Source organism: Dunckerocampus dactyliophorus, chromosome 20, assembly GCF_027744805.1.
Source record: "Dunckerocampus dactyliophorus isolate RoL2022-P2 chromosome 20, RoL_Ddac_1.1, whole genome shotgun sequence".
In the NCBI taxonomy this organism is placed as follows: Eukaryota; Metazoa; Chordata; class Actinopteri; order Syngnathiformes; family Syngnathidae; genus Dunckerocampus; species Dunckerocampus dactyliophorus.
This window is the reverse complement of record NC_072838.1, coordinates 17481876-17500446: the sequence shown is the minus strand read 5'-3', so window position 1 is coordinate 17500446 and position 18571 is coordinate 17481876. Positions and strand designations below refer to the sequence as shown.

The 18571-nt window shown below is 40.8% G+C and overlaps 1 protein-coding gene across 6 annotated transcripts in view; it reads right to left on the bottom strand.

The window, feature by feature from the left end:
- csmd3b (CUB and Sushi multiple domains 3b) overlaps positions 1-18571 on the bottom strand; it is a 285038-nt gene that overhangs the window by 35234 nt on the left and 231233 nt on the right. For all 6 annotated transcript variants that reach the window (XM_054763453.1, XM_054763451.1, XM_054763454.1 and 3 more), the window contains 13 exons: positions 18468-18563; positions 18185-18388; positions 18001-18125; positions 15906-16002; positions 14883-14987; positions 12851-12969; positions 12500-12569; positions 10575-10691; positions 9652-9861; positions 6295-6483; positions 5188-5365; positions 1716-1861; positions 42-122 (listed from right to left, as the gene is read on the bottom strand). In XM_054763453.1, coding sequence (XP_054619428.1) covers positions 42-122; positions 1716-1861; positions 5188-5365; positions 6295-6483; positions 9652-9861; positions 10575-10691; positions 12500-12569; positions 12851-12969; positions 14883-14987; positions 15906-16002; positions 18001-18125; positions 18185-18388; positions 18468-18563 — 1737 coding nt within the window. The remainder of the gene's footprint in view (positions 1-41; positions 123-1715; positions 1862-5187; positions 5366-6294; positions 6484-9651; positions 9862-10574; positions 10692-12499; positions 12570-12850; positions 12970-14882; positions 14988-15905; positions 16003-18000; positions 18126-18184; positions 18389-18467; positions 18564-18571) is intronic.

Sequence of the window (18571 nt, the reverse complement as noted above, 5' to 3'; positions counted from 1 at the left end):
TCCGTCAAAGTGACATGTCTAGAGGCGTGCAGACAGCTCACCTATCTCCAGCTCGCCGTCCTCCATCAGCATGTCAGCGTTGGGCACTTCTGCGGGGGGCTGGCACACCCTTAATTGGTAGGCTGGGGAGACAGATGACACGGCACAGCAGGTCGGGAAGAGAAGAGATATGTTTTAAAAAAAAAAAACACGTAAAAGGAAGAACGGAGCATGTATTGCACCATTTATTCTGCTTTATTCTTTTTTAGTTAACCTCGCTTTGTTGCAATTGAACTCCTTGAGCGTGCTTGGTTGGGTCAGCAGAAGCCAGAGCGGCTAACAAATACACAGCCTGTCTTGCATCATAAAACAGCATCAGCCACCGGGGCTGAGAGGCTGGAATCGATAACGCCGCATGACCGTAGATCACATAGTAACCCAGCAAGAGAGAAAGCGAGCTGAGGGCTGTAAGTCAAGATGAAATTGACTATGAAAATGAGACACGCCGATACGTGGCCGCGGCCCCTCATGCATACCAAAAGTCCTGGTGGTCTGCTCTGCATGTTTGTGTGCATCTAGGATGGTGCAGGAGAGGACCCTAAGAGCACACACTGATCTCACTAATCTCATCCTCAGAGCCACTTCCACATCACGTTAGCTTTCTCAATCTCATGTTCTCCACATCATCATCATCACCCAACACCCTTATAAATCAGATGGGGGGCAACATGCGGCTCATGGGCCATATATGTGCCCACTACGGTGCTTGATCCAGCTAAAAACAAACAAGCCCTGAAAGGAAAAGCCTCAAAAACATTTTGTATGACCCAGGCTTCAATGCCTACGCTGCTGCCTAAACGGGCAGTTGACACTATAACAAGTATAAATATACCGTACATTCCCGTGTATAAGCCACTGCTTTTTTCTTAAACTTTAAACACTGTGGTTTATTCAGCACTGCGGTGCAGCTAATTTATGGCTAAATTCTAATCCTGTGACATCTCCTTTACCTGAGAGCTACTACTGATTGTTTAAATACTGTGCCGCTCGCAAGTCAGTGAGGAAACGGTCGCTCTTTCTTTGGCAGGAGCCAATCACGAGCTATCAGTGCTCTCACACCAAGCTTGCCAACATACAATACAATAGGCCATCATACAGTATATACTGTATCAGTATAACAACACAGTCTGACTCACAGAGTCATCCTACTAAGAACAATTTACTAACAACACTAAATTCATCACACACCAACTTAACACTCAAAAGGTGTACCTGACAAATATACAAACATGTAACAATATGAGTTTGATATGAAAGAAAAACAACCCTTAAAAGTTTGCCCATATTCATTGGGGCGCTGCAATGCTGTTAGCCTCCCTCTGGTAGACAGAGGCAGCATTTCATTTCATTTCATTCTATGCTGCTTGTCCTCCATTGAACTGCTCTTCTGGCAGTAATGCATTATGGGTAGATGTTAAAATATCTGCTGTTTGCTATTTTAAACTCGTATTGGTACTTGTGGTGTATATTTCCTAGGTACTTTTTGAGTGTTAAGTTGCTGTGTGATGAGTTAAATGTAGATTTTTGTAACAACTAGCGACAACTAACTCAGGTTATTTTTCTGCCAAGTCAGGCAGCCCGAGATAAAGGAACAGGAAGTACAGCCTGTTCTGTAATGCTTCCACACTTTTCCAATGACATGTTAGGAACATATCATCATGTCCATCACGCCTTACCGTGGTAACTCAAAACAAAGAATCCAGCTCCAGAGAAGTCCGAGTGGAATTTGATGAGGATGATGTTTGAGGTTGAATAGACGGACTCCAGAGCTGTGTTCCCACTGAATTGGCCAATCTGAGGGGATGACTGGTCTGGTCCGTCCCTGGGGGGAAAAGGAAAAAAAAACAAAGAACAACCAAACTCAGCCTTGTCCTCCAAAGTTGGGACAAAGCTACGTGTTTGAAGAATGCACCGAGAGGACACAAGTAAGTTACTGCTCTCATTAGGCGGTCATTTGTTGTCAAAGATAGAGCTTTGGTGATATTTACGAGACAAAAGCTGGAAGTGCTCCACTGCCTCTAAATGGAGATAAAGTGCCTTGGGAAGAATGGTGCCAAACAATACAAAAAGCACAAAGAGACAGTACACATACAATATACTATTACGTCTTTCCTACACTACTATGTTGTCCTTACCCTGTATAACTCTGTATACCAGGGATGTACAAACGTTTCCGAGCGAGGGTCACATATTGAAAAATGAAGTGGTGCAAGGACCACTTTGACATAGACTTTATTCTTGTAAAATTACAGTTTTTCCCATTTTTGCATTTTTTTTTTTTTTTTTAGATTTTCCAAATATTTCAACTTTCTTCTGGTAAATTTTCAACATTTTGACCTTATTCCCACAGCTTAACCTTTCCCCCTCATCTAATAAAAAAAAAATACAACTTTATTATGCTTTGTTTGTTTTACATGTTATCACTTTCAAAACAATATAGAATAGTATTATTACTTGTTTTTCTTTAATAATATTTCAACTTTATGCTACTAAAATGATGTTATTTTTCCTCATAATATTCTTGTTAGACTACAACTTTTTTTTTTTTTTTTACATTTTGGCTTTATTCTTGTAAAATTACTGATGATTTTTCCATTTTTGTTCTTTTATAAAAAACCTTTTTTTTAGTTTTGTTGTTAAATTACCTTCTTAGAATGTGCCGTGGGCCAATAAGAAAAAACAGGAAGTTATCCGTCGACTCCCAGGTCAGACCCAGTCAGACTGAGCTGCAGGAGTGGAATTTACAAATAGAGCCCCCACTGTCCGTGATTAAAAAGGTATCATGGAGGAGTTAAATAAAATGGTCATTTCCTGCTGTTTGAGTGACTTTGGATAAGGCTAATTACACCTGATGAGGAAGAGAAGGCATCAGGGTCTCCTCCGATCCACATTAGGTGGTCTCGGCGCCGCCATGGCTTTTAAGTGCACGCTGCAGAGACTTGGAAACACGTGTGACATATATGATCATTCCTACTACACCGCCGATGTCCCCGTAGCCCTCCCGGTATGTGACCAATTAGCATTCAAACCAAACTGTCAGGTTCTGGGGCCGGACCCGAGGAGGCCCGCTGTGAAAATGGCACTCCCACCATGGAAACGACGCTCCCTGCAGAGAGGCGCTTTGTAGCAGCGGCGGTGATCAGATTGTCAGCTGGGCTCAGAATCTTTTATTTGTGGGCGATTGTAGCAACTGGCGCACAACGCGGCAGAGGGGTCATGGACAATCTTCGGAGTTTGGAATTTTCCAAATTGGACTGCAGATACGTAGACTGGAATGCGTAGTTATGCGACTGATCGGAATTGGGTGCCTTTTGAACGCGGATACAGTAATCCCTCGCAACTTCGCTCTTGGTGGCTTCACGCTATCACGTTTTTTGGAGAAAACCATCATTCAATACGTTCATTCACTCATTGTGGTGAGTACATGGTCTGTACTCATTCATTATCAATCAAACACTCTTTCAACCATTCTATCAGTTATTATTAAGCCTCTAGCTTCCTTTTAGTAAGTAAAAACCTTGGTTATGATTGCACTACATTGTCATGTAGACCTACAAAGCATACCTGGAAGAACAAGAGGTGAATAAATGTATTGCAACTGATGTGAAACTGATGAGGGGTAGGATTAAATAAGCTTTGCTTCTTCCTACTCCTTTTTGGACATGCAAAATTGTGAATTGTACTATGTGATGTGCTACTGTTTGACTCATATGCATGTTCAGGATGAATTAAAACCATGAACCATGAACCATTCAATACCAAAGATGTAATTATGGGTTTTTTTGCGCGAGAAGCAAAACGAGGTCACTGTCACTGTAAAAACGGCTACAAGGTGGCAGAAGCACATTTGATAAGAGCTTGGCATGAATCATTTGCGTGCATTAACACACTTGACAGCAAGGAGGAAGTGGAAGTGCACGGAGGAGTGCAGTGTGCAGAAGGTTACATTGTAGGGAAATTTTTAATGTACGCGCACACACACACACATATGCGCGCACGCCCCGCGTGCACACACAGTTTAGTTCCAAATGTGCAAGTTGTAAATACTTCATGGTGTTATATTTGTAAATAAATTGTTGTTTTGATGTAAAACAACCCATTTATTTGTGTTATGTTGGTATTGTTGTTTAGATATTTGGGCTGTCACAAAAGCAAAAAATATTTATGTTGAAGCGAAAGTTACAAAATGTACATTTTCATAAAAAGCTGTTTTTCTCCCTTTTCTAGTCGGGAACTGATATTTTCTTAAAACTTACCCATGTTCCACTGCTGATTACTAAAGAACGGAAAAAGGTAGAAACTAACTTTGTTTTCTGATGCAAGACGAGAGCCTAATCTTTCTTTTGGTAGGTTCCATGTTTATATAGCCTCAATATTCTGTGAGCCTTGAAAGATCAGTTAAAATCGTGTAAAACGGTACTGAAGGGGCTGTCTTTTGAGAAATGTCTGGGATTGAATGAGTTAATGAATAAATCATGCTGTTAAGCGGTTGAATACGGCCTATTATTAATAAAAAAATAATAATATTTTTTGCCTAAATGAAGCATTTTCAAGCATAAAAACGGCTAACTGGAGTAAAATACAAATATCAGGCATTCAGAAGACGCCCTTAAAGACGTGATGATATGTAGTATTGTATCCTGGTCACGGGGTGCCAGTAATGTTACTGTAATGTTCGGTGAGACACGTAGCACCAGATTTGATTTATTATACCTCACAACAGGCACAATAATTCCTAACACAGGCTACTGTTGCGGCCGTAACCCACGCCAAGCTAAAAGTCAACACTGAACGCCCGACGTCGCTTCATGTCCGTTTACAGCAACATATTTAGAAGGCTGTAAACAGGTTTTCTTCTTTGTGGTTGCCGTGCCATGTAGCTGTTTCATGTACTTCTTGAGGTGTTCCGTAAAACGTAAACACAACGAGCCACAAAAATCGTCCACGGGCACTAAAGCTGGATTCACACTACATGGGTCACATGACACGATTCCGGTTTTATCCGGCACAGTTCAGAAATAAGGGAGCGGTGCTTCTTCCTCCTCCTTTTCGGGCATGTGTGAGTGTAAACATGTGATGCGCCTCCTTATAAATTGTTAAGCATTAGCACTAGCATTAGCATGGCGTAGTCAAGTTAATGGCACCTACCAGACGGTGATGTAGTCATATATGGGCTCCGTGCTGAGGACGGTGAAGTTGATGTAAATCCCGTGTCCGGGCGGAACCCTCACGCTCCAAACGCAGTCCTGGAAATTGGGGTACTCCTCGGGGTGACCGGGTGAGTAGATGGTCCCGTTTAACGATGTGATGTTTCCACCACATAGAGCTGTGAGAGAAGGAATACATGCAAATGAGAGCTAAGTATGGTGCACTCCCACAAACTATCAACACTGGACAAAACACCGTACAAAAAGAAAAGGAAAACTAGTTCTGTGCATGCGGTTGAAGAATACGTAAGTGGGGTAATATGTAGTTGCGCTTGCTACACTGAGAAAGGACGTCACTTTTGTTCTTTTTGGTTAACTTTTGAGCTTCAACTTCAATGAGCGTGAGGCAGACTGTTCTGAGGGGGCTGTGCCCCAAAGTAAAGAAAAGTGAAAGTGAAGAGTGAAGTAAAACGCTCAGCAAGATCAATAGTGGCTGCATGCCCCGTCCAAGCAAGCGCTCAAGACCACCATCAAGGATCACGATGCTATCCTTGAACATGTGAAAGGATCTTCTCCTATGACATGGACGGTGATAACTAAGCAGCGTGGTGGTCTCTCCCTCCCTTGCAACGCCCCTTTTGGTGTACAAGACCACCATCAAGGAAGCAAACTTGTTCAGCCACCTGTTTATCAAACCAGTGAGAAATTCAGTAATACCTGTAATAAATGAGACTAGAATCAAAGCATTTCATCTTCATTTGAATTGTGCAGCCTTCCCTTGGAGTTCACAACCATAAAGAGAATATTATACGTACATCCACAATCACCTGCAGCCGTATCGCAACACTTCTTTTTTATTTTAAATCATCTGTTGAGCTACAGGTCACACGCTCTCTTAATTGCATTTGTTATTATTTCTGCTTTTATTGCAGCGTTAGATATCAAACAGTCATAATAGAAATTAGTCAGGATGGAATTCAGCTACTGTGCATATTAAACAGCAGTGCTGAAAGTGAGATAACAAAGTCAATATTAATTACTCCATTACGACAGAGGAAAAAATGCTCATCTTACCAATGTTACTTTAATTTATTAATGATATATGTACCTTCACATCGTGGTAGTGGGTGGTTCCAGTTGCGGCTGATTCCGTGCAAACACGTCAGTGAGGCGTCCCCGATGAGGGAGTATCCGGGCAGACACTCAAAGGACACGGTCATCCCCACGCTGAAATCGGTGCCGATCACGATGCCATTGCGGAAGGGCCGAGGGTCAGGGCAACTCTGGAGTTGGTACGCTGTACGGGCGCAGGGGAAGTTAGCGTGCAAGGGAACCATATTTGGTAACTTAGAACATGAACACCACACAGTCTCTCAATCATACATACATGATTTTTCACATGAAAAAGAAGACTCCTACTACTACTACTACAAGTAATAATCAAAATAATAATAACAATATAATCATGACAATTTTCTAATGAATACTACTGTATATATATATATATATATATATATATATATATATATATATATATATATATATATATATATATATAGTGAACAAAAGAATATCGGATGGAGCCAGCCAGATAATAAATGTACCGTAAAGCACCGTGTATAAACCGCACCCGTGTATTAACCGCACCCTCATTTTCAGGCTCACGGCGGGGGAAAAAAAATTTTAGTTCATAAATGCTTGCCAACTCTTTCATCTCAAATCAACATGTGTAAAGGTACTAAGCAATTTCAAAAAGAAGAATAAAGAAGAAATCTGAACTTCGACATCTAGATCTACTGCTCAAAAAAATGAGAGGAACACTTCAAAAACACATCAGATCTAAACTGGGGGAAAAATGATGTTGAATATGTTTCCTGATAATAAGTGGGTGATGTATTAGTAACAAAATGATGCCACATCATTTGATAGAAATGAAAATGATCACCCTATAGAGGGGGGAAATCAAAGACACCCCAAAAATGAAAGTGAAAAAATGATGCAGCACACTGGTCCATTTGGCTAAAATGTCATTGTAGCAACTCAAAATGATTCTCAATAGTTTGTGTGGCCCCCACGTGCTTGTACGCATGCCTGACCACGTGGGGGCATGCTCCTAATGAGACTACGGATGGTGTCCTGGGGGATCTCCTCCCAGATCTGGACCAGGGCATCACTGCGGTACCTGGACGCATGGAAGAGATTCCAGGAGACAGGTAGTTACTCCAGGAGAGCTGGACAGGGCCGTAGAAGGTCCTTCAACCCTCAGCAGGATCGGTATCTGCTCCTTTGTGCAAGGAGGAACAGGATGAGCACTGCCAGAGCCCTACAAAATGACCTCCAGCAGGCCACTGGTGTGAATGTTTCTGACCAAACAATCAGAAACAGGCTCCATGAGGGTGGCCTGAGGGCCCGACGTCGTGTAGTGGGCCCTGTGCTCACTGCCCAGCACCGTAGAGCTCGACTGGCATTTGCCATAGACCACCAGAATTGGCAACTACACCACTGGTGCCCTGTGCTCTTCCCTGATGAGAGCAAGTTCAACCTGAGCACATGCGACAGACGTGAAAGGGTCTGGAGATGCCGTGGAGAACGTTATGCTGCCTGCAACATCATTCAGCATGACCGATTTGGTGGTGGGTCAGTGATGGTCTGGGGAGGCATATCCCTGGAAGGACACACAGACCTCTACAGGTTAGATAATGGCACCCTGACTGCTATTAGGTATCTGGATGAAATCCTTGGACCCATTGTCAGAACCTACGCTGGTGCAGTGGGACCTGGGTTCCTCCTGGTCCACGACAATGCCCGGCCTCATGTGGCTAGTGTATGCAGGTAGTTCCTGGAGGATGAAGGAATTGATACCATTGACTGGCCCCCACGTTCACCTGACCTAAACCCAATAGAACACCTCTGGAACATTATGTTTAGGTCCATCCGGTGCCGCCAGGTTGCTCCTCAGACTGTCCAGGAGCTCATTGATGCCCTGGTGCAGATCTGGGAGGAGATCCCCTAGGACACCATCCGTAGTCTCATTAGGAGCATGCCCCCCGACGATTTCCCCCCTCTATAGGGTGATCATTTTCATTTCTATCAAATGATGTGGCATCATTTTGCTACTAATACATCACCCATTTATTATCAGGAAACATATTCAAGATCATTTTTCCACCCAGTTTAGATCTGATGTGTTTTCCAAGTGTTCCTCTAATTTTTTTGAGCGGTATATTAAGCACAGATTAATAATAATAATAATAATAATAATAATAATAATAATAATAATAATAATAATAATAATCAAAATAAAGAAATTTGCAATTTTCAGAGATGTTTGCTATCTTATCTTTCACTGCTTCTCTTTTTCTCTATTATTATTTTATTGCATTGCTTCAGTGTGAATTTGAATAAACTCCAACGTTGTATTGTATTTGACATTGGAAGCTTAGGTTAGTTTCAGTGTATATAGAGATGGTTTCACTGTGTGAAAATACAGACAGCCGTCAGATAAGTTTGTTGCATACACAAGCATTTTCAGCAACTGTACAGCAGAGGGCGCTAAAGTCAAAGCAACTGTCTGACCCACAGACGGCTATTCTAAAATCGGCTTCTCGTCAATTTCTGCGTCTGGTCACAGACCTGTCATCGTGTATAAACCACACCCCAATTTTTTTCTTCTTACCAGTGGAAAAAAAGTGCGGTTTATACACGGTGCTTTACGGTGATAGAAACTTCTAGAAATAAAAAAAAGAATGCCCTACAATAATATAATATAATATAATATAAAATGTATTGCCATTAAGAAACCATGATGTCAATATACAGGTATACTGTATAAAGCCATATGTAACTATTACAGTATATCATGGCAATAGCCACATAACATGCAAATACGCCCCCTAGAGGTTGTGAGTAGAATAGGTGATGACATCAGAGCCATGAGAGACAACGTTTCTTGTTACGTAGTGACATTTTCATGCATGATAAATGTTTATTTAGGGTGAGAAGGAGAGTGGAGTTCATTTCTTGTTGCTGAATAATATTAGTGTGAGAGCGCCACTGTTTCTTTGGTTATACATCAAAAATAAGTATGGGATGAAAAATGTTATTTTTTTTGTGGAGCCTAAACACTTTGCACCTCAATGCAGGAAGCATGAACAAATTCTAGCTCTCTGTGAGATCCCTCCAAGTGGCTTCCAAAATGGCTGCAGTGCCAGGGAGGATAAACACAAAATTCATTATTGAATTTCCTCGCCTGGTGGTTTCTGGCAAGCTCTTCAAAAGTCACGACCCATTTTTACTGCTTTACTTTTGTTACTTTGGCATGTGATGTGAAATGATTTGGTTGTCAGAAATGACGTTACAGACAGATAAGTTGTTGAAACGAAATACGCCAACTTGCAAGTTGGCAGCCTTTTTAACTCCGCTTGTGGGTTATTGTTGTTATGTGAGTGAGTCGCGTGGCGTTTACCTTGGAACGTGATGTGAAACCCGGGCTTGTTCTGAGAGTAATCGCTGTGGAAGAAGAAGCTGGTCTGGTGCGTGGTGCTGAACAGAGGCTTGGGGACCACGGGACCACTGAAGCGGTCGATGACCGAGCCCGTGTCCAGGCTGCCGCTACGGATCTCCAGGTAGTCGTGGATGGCCTCGGTGGAGAAGTTCACAAACTGGAGGTGGATGCCTGTGGAACACAAGAAGGTAACACTTTACGATAAGGTACACAAAATGACAGTAGTTAATGAGGAATGGACCTACCTAACCCAACTCCTAACCACTACTCATTAGTTCTTCATTAGTTCCTCAGTAACTACTCAAAATGAATGTGCTTTAGTGATTAGTTCCTCATTAGTTCTTTATTAGTTCCTCAGTAACTACTCTAGTCATTAGTTCCTCATTAGTTCCTCAGTAACTGGTACATGAATGTGCTTTAGTCATTAGTTCTTCATTAGTTCCTCAGTAACTGGTATAAATTAATGTGCTTTAGTCATTAGTTCCTCATTAGTTTCTCAGTTACTTGTCTAAATGAATGTGCTTTAGTCATTAGTTCCTCATTAGTTCCTCAGTATCTACTCTACTCATTAGTTCCTCATTAGTTCTTCATTAGTTCCTTAATCACTACTGTATTTTTGTGTACCTTATTGTAAAGTGTGACCCACAAAAAACACAACAACCCATGACATTTACTGCAAACGCATGCTGGGTCACAGGACACTTAATTACGTACACATGCACTATAAATAAAGCTGAAACATTATGAGGTTAAAGAACGTAAAGGTTAACAGTTGTATTTCGCAGGAATAATGTGATAATACAAATAAAGTCAAAACTGTGTTTAAAAAAAAGAGTCATGCGCCACAAAAAAATTCATATTTCCTGAACTGAAGCGTTCCTTACCAAAGCCCACAGGTAGGTTGACACTCCATGTGCAGTCCAATCCGCTCGGGTAGTTGCCGGGGTAACCGGGACTGAGAATGACACCGCTTACGTCCGTCAGGGCCCCCCCACACTGAGCTGGAGATACGCACACGCACGTGTGCACACACACACACACACACACACACACACACACACACACACACACACACACACACACATTTGGCCTGCTTAAAAAGTGGAGCTTTGGAGTGCTTTGGCATCATTGGTGAATAGCAAATCAAGTCTTTAATAGATTCCCTATCACACTCGGCAAAAAAAGCTGCGAGCGCGAGATCCAATTAATTTGCAACACAAGGTCAAAGATAAACATCCAATTTGGATGCATCAGTGGCAGCTCATGGGCAAGAGCACTTATTTCCCCTCCCCCCACAGCTTGTAAAATTCACTCACACTCATGGTAGGTAATCAAGGCTCCTGTGCATTACTGCAGCATGAGCGATGCATTATTCAACACATCTTTTTGCCGCCTGTGGACGGCCAGCTGAAGAGGAGCGTAATTGTGTTGGATTTACAGTACACAGGTGCTAACACAACAACAAGCATGGAAAACGCAAGAGGCACACACTCACAGGACACGATATTCGGTCAAATATTCGCACAAATGGACACAACTAGGCTGTTTACTGTTGTTGCGTACAAACTTACAACTATACATTTATTTCCTTGCCTTAGACTTATGTGTAATGACAATACATTTGAATCTAATCTAAAAATATCACAAGAATAAAGTTGTAATATAAAGACCATAACAGTAACTTGGATATACTGTAAAATCGTAAGAAAAAAAGTCAGAATTCTATGCGATTAAAGCCATAATTGTTAAGGAAAATTCATGTTTTTGGTTTAATTAAGTCGTACATTTAGAAGAAGGAATATTACCAGAACCAATTTGTAACACTACGAGAAAAAAGTCACAATTTTACATGAACAGGGTCATCAATAAAGAACAACGTCGACATATTACAAGAAAAAGTTAAATAAAATGGGAATTTTGGAATTGGTAAGATAAAATCTATTCAATTCAATTAACACTAATAAAAATAATAATGCAAATTATATGAAATACAAATATTTGTACATGGTTTTACACATCACATAATATTACAATGACAAAAAGCTGAAATATTATAATAAACCTCTGATTTTATCAAAAAAATCGATATATTTTTACATATATTCTTTTGAGAAAAACATATACTGTAAGAATTTTAAATATTTTGACAAAAAACATTTTCCTAAAATAAATATTGTCAACTGGGTTGGAATTCTGAAACAATGCATTTTAAATATAACAATCACAATCAATTAATCATTTGATGCACATAAAGTCGCACTGTTCCAACGGAAAACGTTTTTACAATATAACAGCAATATAACCATACTTTTACTCGATGAAAATATGTATGTTTTAGGGGAATCATTTAGCAATTTGATGTAGACAAAAAAACAAAAACACATTTTTAACATGAATATAAGCCTTTTTATGAGAAAAAATCTAGGCTTAATATGACAAAACAAATGTCACATTTTTTATTATCATTTCACAAAAATTGAGGTGAACAAAACTTAGCTTTTAAAGGAAAATGCACTTTTTGGGGAATTTTGTCCATCATCCACAATCCTTTAATGTAAGACATGAACACACGTCTTTCTCTTTTCTGTGTGTTCTAAAGCTACAAAAACAGCTAAAAAGAGGCTGCTGATTAATGCACGTAATGGGACGCACCTATTCCGCCTAGAAAGCCTGCTATTAAAACACCTCCAAAAACCTCCAACAAGGTGTATGGTTTTCTATCCAAGCTGTGAGCATGTAGTAAAAGGCACATTATTGATAACATGGAATGCTTTTAATTGCGCATTTAAACACTTCCTGCGGTACTTACCAAGACATAGAGGTACCGGATAGTTCCATCTTCGCACAGGTCCGGGCATGCAGGTTATATGAGCGTTTCCCTACAAATACAAAGTAATTTGTGTCCTCCTCATTAGTAACATCTAAACATTCTCATAGGAGTTATTCAGCACAGCAGTGGTACCGTATGTGTAATGTTTGTAAAAAAGAGCCAGCTTTTCCTCTGATTCACTCTTGAAGTCATTTCTCACTTTGTGCAGAAGGAAAAACTTAATAGCAGAGCATCACAGCAGCCACTTTTAATCATGACACATTATTTTTTTCTACTTTCCTTCTAGCACACTGTTAGCACGAAATAAGTGCAAGCGGAGCGTGCGCTTACCTGAAGAGAGTATCCTTGTTCGCAGGAAAACTGCACCACGTCGCCCACCATGAATCTGTCTCCTTGTCGGATGCCGTAGTTTGGAGTCTGGGGCTCCGGACATGACTCCAGACCGATAGCTGAGCAAAACACAGCACATTTGGATCAAATTACAAACACAAAACGAACTAACGTACACGATTTACCAGACCCCCGACATAAGGCCGACATAAGCGGTTCAAGCGAAAATAGCCATGGCTTGCACATTTACTTGTGACTGCGCCCAGAAACATAAGAGAATGGGTGCTTTTTAACCACATCTCCACTCAAACAGTGCAGCCATCATCTTTATGATGTTTTGTGCTCATTTGTCATTCTGTAAAGGCATAAAGTCTGAACTCAACACTTACAATAAAAAAAGTACTAAGATTTGAAGCAAATATTCTTGGAACCTCCGGTGAGCAACTCAAAATCAGCTGGCGAGCTAGGAGACCCCTGTGATAGTATCACCATCATAAGGCTTCATGTTCATGAAACAACCACACACAAATAGCCTTTGGAGGACAAGACATCATTAGCATCATGACAACAAAACAGCAAAATTGTTCAGTGACACTTGAAAACGTTAGTACGTACACATGAACGTGATATCCACAAAAATGAGCTCCGAACTAACCGGTTTTGCTTGCTTGCTTTACAAGCAAAATATCACTGTGGTAAAAAGTCACATTTGGATTCCAAAGACCAGAAGCTAGGTGGCTAACTCCAGCTAGCAAGCTAACTAGCTGCTGCCAATGTCAGGTACAACCAGAATGATCAAACATGCTGGCTGTGTCAAGTTGTGAAACTGAAGTCATTGAGGTTTTACAGACTAGTGTTGAATCTCGCGGCAATACGGGACAAAATGCGTCCCGTCAGCTCAATACGGGGGTTGGCAACCCTACGTGACACACGTGACATTTGTTTTGACATTTGCTTTACACAGCACACGTGTAAAGCCTGCTGCCGCACGCCGATGAGGTTTTGTGATCAACTTCGAAAGACATTTATCGGCATACGCCGATCATGTTTTATAAGCAAATCGGGCAACATTGATTGGTGGCCGATCGATCGGAGCACCCCTAGAAAATATATTGAACTCATTCAATCCCAGCCTTTTTTCAAAAGACAACCCCTTCAGTAGCGGCCATTTTGGACGATTTTGACTGATCTTTCAGGGCACACAGGATATTGTGTTCTACAGCATATAAACATGGAACGTGCCAACGGAAAGATTAGACTCCCGTCTTTCATCAGAAAAAAAAAGTTAGTTTTTACCTTTTTCCGTTCTTTAGTAATCAGCAGTAGAACATAGGTAGGTTTCAGGTAAATATCAATATTAGAAAAGGGAGAAAAACAGCTTTTTGTGAAAAGATACATTCCAAGCATAACTTTCACTTTGACACAAATATGTTTGGTGTCAAATATCTAAACAACTACACCAACATAAACAATACAAAAAAGGATTGTTTATCCCTAACCCTAACCCTCCTAACCCTCCTAACCCTAACCTCAAAATAACTTTACAATTTTATTTACAAATATAACACCATGAACTATTTACAACTTTTACATTTGGAACTGAACTATGCGCTAAAATGTCCCTACAATGCGTGACCTTCTGCACGTTACGCTCCTCCACATTCTCTCACTTCCTCCTTCCTGTCACGTGTGATGTTTCCGTTCACATGATCCCTGCCGAGCTCTTATCAAATGCACATCTGCCACCTTGTGGGCGTTTCTATGCTCTGAAGTGAAACACATTAGTGGAGAGTTGCGTCAGCGCCTCTTTTTGCCTCATGTGCAAAAAAACGTAAAAGACGTATAAATACATTGTTGGGATCGGGCGTTTGGGTTCATAAAAACATATAACTACGTCTTTGGTGCAGTCCTAATAGTGTATAGCCCTCTCCTTGCTACATATACAGTATATGTACATATACAGTATATATTTATATATACTGTATATATATATACAGTATGTGTATATTTATAAATATATGTGTGAGATTACCTGTATATTCCAAGTGGAATCCAGCAGCTGAGACACTGATGTCAGAGCTGAAGCTGAGATAGAGGTTGTTGGATGTGCTGTTCAGGAGGGGTGGGATGGTGGTGCCTGGAATCACACACACACACACACACACACACACACACACACGCACGCACGCACGGACACGCACACACACACACAGCACACACACACTGTCAAAGAGATGACCATCTGATGGCAAAGGCAACAACAACAAAGGCTTCACCCCAAATCTCCATTTCCAGCCTTTTCTGTCTTGCTGCTGCTGCTCTGAAAGGAGATGGAAGGGGATCTCTCTTTTTTTTTGAGGGTGTGTGTTTCATTTGAAAGCAAAAATGTTGGCCTGACCTAGTTAGAGAGTGGCAAGGCAACAGTACAAAGTCAAAAAAAAAAAAGGCAAGCTGTCACAGTCAACTGTGTTTCTGCCTCAGTGATGTTCTTTCATGTTAAGGAACGCTAACCTTGGCTAAGCTACTCATCTGTGTTAAATGTCACCGCCGTGTAGCCGTGCTCATGATATTTTACAACCTGTTTGACGATTACATGTGAGGGCAGCTCTCTTTTTTTACTTTTCTTTTTGTGTTGGCAGCATCAAAGCTGGCAATGACGGATGTGATTGACTGCCTCCACTGAAGCCCATTAATTAGCTTCCTTTCCCCGTTCCACAGGAAATCTCATTAGTTACCACGACAGAATATTAAAAATATATATATTTCTCCCAGTAATGAATGATGGATGATGCTAAATAATTAGCAGCTCAACAACGGCACTCATTAATACATTTCGGTATATGTGTATTAAGTTAGCGGTGCTACATTCCCAACAACTGAACAACATTGCACAGCTGAATATTCATACGATATACTTCAAAAGAACTGGCGTAACAAAGAGAATGCATCGTCTTTGTAGTTTAACCCCATACAGTAATGCCATGCTATCATATGTTTTTCCAGGAATCTCACATAAACAAGCAGACCTTGAATAGATTTGCCCGTGCCGTCTTACCAGAGTAGCTGCCCAGCCTGGGGGCATGGTTGTCCGCCCCGTCGTAGAAGTCCAAAGAGTCCCAGTTGTGCTCCGTGGCAAAACTCACCACTTGGACCTGAAAATTAAATATTTTCCCTTTAATATACTTGATCATTACCGTACATTCCGGTATATAAGCCACACCCACTAAATTTACGGGAAAAAAACAGATTTGTACATACATACATCTATCTATCTATCTATCTATCTATCTATCTATCTATATATATATATATATATATATATATATATATATATATAGATAGTATATAGTATAGTATAGTATATAGTATAAGTATATATATATATAAGTCGCACCAGACTATAAGACACACATGTTCACGTCAAAAAATTGTATATTGTGCGCGTGAGTCTGTGAGGACCAGGCAGCTGTTTTGTGGTTGACTACGGTCTATTATTAGTCCAAAACATGCATATTTAAGCAAATATTACATTTCATGTCAAGAGGGCTCTAATAATAGTAAAAACCATACTTAGAAAGTCAGGTAAACGGGTTTTCTATGACTACAAAAAGTATTCAGTTGATTAATAATGAATACTAGTTCGTGGAAATTCACTTATTGCAGGCGGGTCTGGGACCAATTAACCGCGATAAACGAGGGACGACTGTTTACCCTAAAAGTTTGGTTTGGTTTGGTTTAGTTTATTTGAACATGAAGGTTCCAATGGAATACATCTCATGAATCATCCTTTCACAGTTCCACATGTCCAAAAGGAGTAGGAAGAAGCAGAGCTTATTTAATCCTACCCCCCCCCATCTATTCTACATCTAGTACAGTACATGTAGTTCACTTCCTGCATTCCATGTCATGTTTTCTGTGATAATCAGAATAATACATAATCCATATCGGTAAGTCCCAAAAATAAGTAAATAAGTAATAAATACTTTATTAGGTTTTTGGGTAACGAGTTGTTATTAACTTTAAACATTATTCTAGCGGTTTGAAAGTGTACTAAATCTGCAAATTTTAATATCTGTGCTTTTAAAAATAGAGGGTTTGTATGTTGTCTATTCTTGGCATTGTGAATGATCCTCACCGATCTTTTTTGCAGTACAGTGAGTGAGTGAAGATTTGTAATTTTGTAGTTTTGTAATGATTTCCCCATATCTCCACACAATACATTAGATATGCTAATACTAAGGAACAGTACAGAGTGTGGAGTGATTTTTGATCAAGAACATATTTTGCTTTATTCAATATAGAGATATTTCTCGCCACCTTTTGTTGTATATATTTAATATGAGATTTCCAACTCATTTTTTCATCTATTACAACCCCAAGGAATTTATATTCTTCCACTTTTTCAATATTCACTCCGTTAATTTATATTTGGTCGTACGTATCCTTTCTGCTATTACCAAATAGTCAAACCATAAATAAAGTCAAACCATAATAAGTCCTGCGGCGCACAGCTTCAAATTTCACAGCTTCATTCTATCCTGCTGGAAAGTATATGAATTAAAATGCATATTTAAACACAACTTGACATATTTGTGGCCTAAATTAAGCAGTTCCCAGCATAAAAATGGCTAAATGAACCATGCGGAAGACACATTCAAAAACGTTTGTGATGATGTGTAGTATTCTACACTGGTCACTAGGTGTCAGTAATGTTACTGTAATGTTAGGTGAGACACACAAGCACCAGACACCAGAATTAATAAAGGCATAAAATCATGTTGAAATACTACGACAATAAAATTGTCATATTAGGAAAAAAAATCACAATCGTATTAAAATGAAGTAAGTCAATCAGCATCTGGGAAAGGATTGACTCCTGCTGGCCTGGAGGTGAAACTGCACCTAAACTGCCACACAAAGCAGCAGTGATGATGTCTCTTGCTTGTGTCACGGTTATTGTCTTTGTCAGAGAGCGCAATCATCCATGATCTCTTAGCAGTAGATGCTATCAGGCTCTCCTATCTGGATGCTCCTGCGCTCTCCAACCATCCATCCGTCATCCTAATACCTTATCTCCCCCCCTCCCGACGTCCCGCTTGCTCAGCTTTTAAGTCAATGTTAGAAAAAGGTCAGGCGACAGAGCTGTTTACCTGGATTCCAGCCCCTTCCGGAACCGAGACTTTCCACACACAGTTCTGGTTGTTGTCGTACGGTTCTGGGTATCCAGGTGATAGGATGGTGCCATGACGGGAGGTTAGCGCACCACCACAGGGAACTGAAAGACGCAAAGTTAGCGTAGGAAAGTTAGGTAAGAGAAGCAAGGTGTGTAGTTACCGATGCATGTGGGTAGGCTGTCGTTCCATTGCGCCAGGTTGTCCGGCACGCTCTCGCATCGTATGGCGGTGGAACCGTGCAGGACGTAACCCGGGTTGCACTCAAACTGTACCAGGGAGCCCGCCGCAAAGTCGTTGCCCAAGCGGCGCCCGAAACGCGGCTCAGGGACGGAGCTGCACTGGGTGGAGCTGGTCCGAGGCACGGCTGTGTCAACGAAAGACATGACTTTTCATTGATTTCATAGTCTTAACGTGATAAGCTTTGCCACGTTTGACAGGCTGACCTTGGTAGACAAAGTGGAAGCCTTTGGCGGTTTCCGGCCCAACCGTGGTGAACTTAACGGTGATCTGATTGCCCGAACTTAGAGGGAGCGACTCCCCTGGAAGG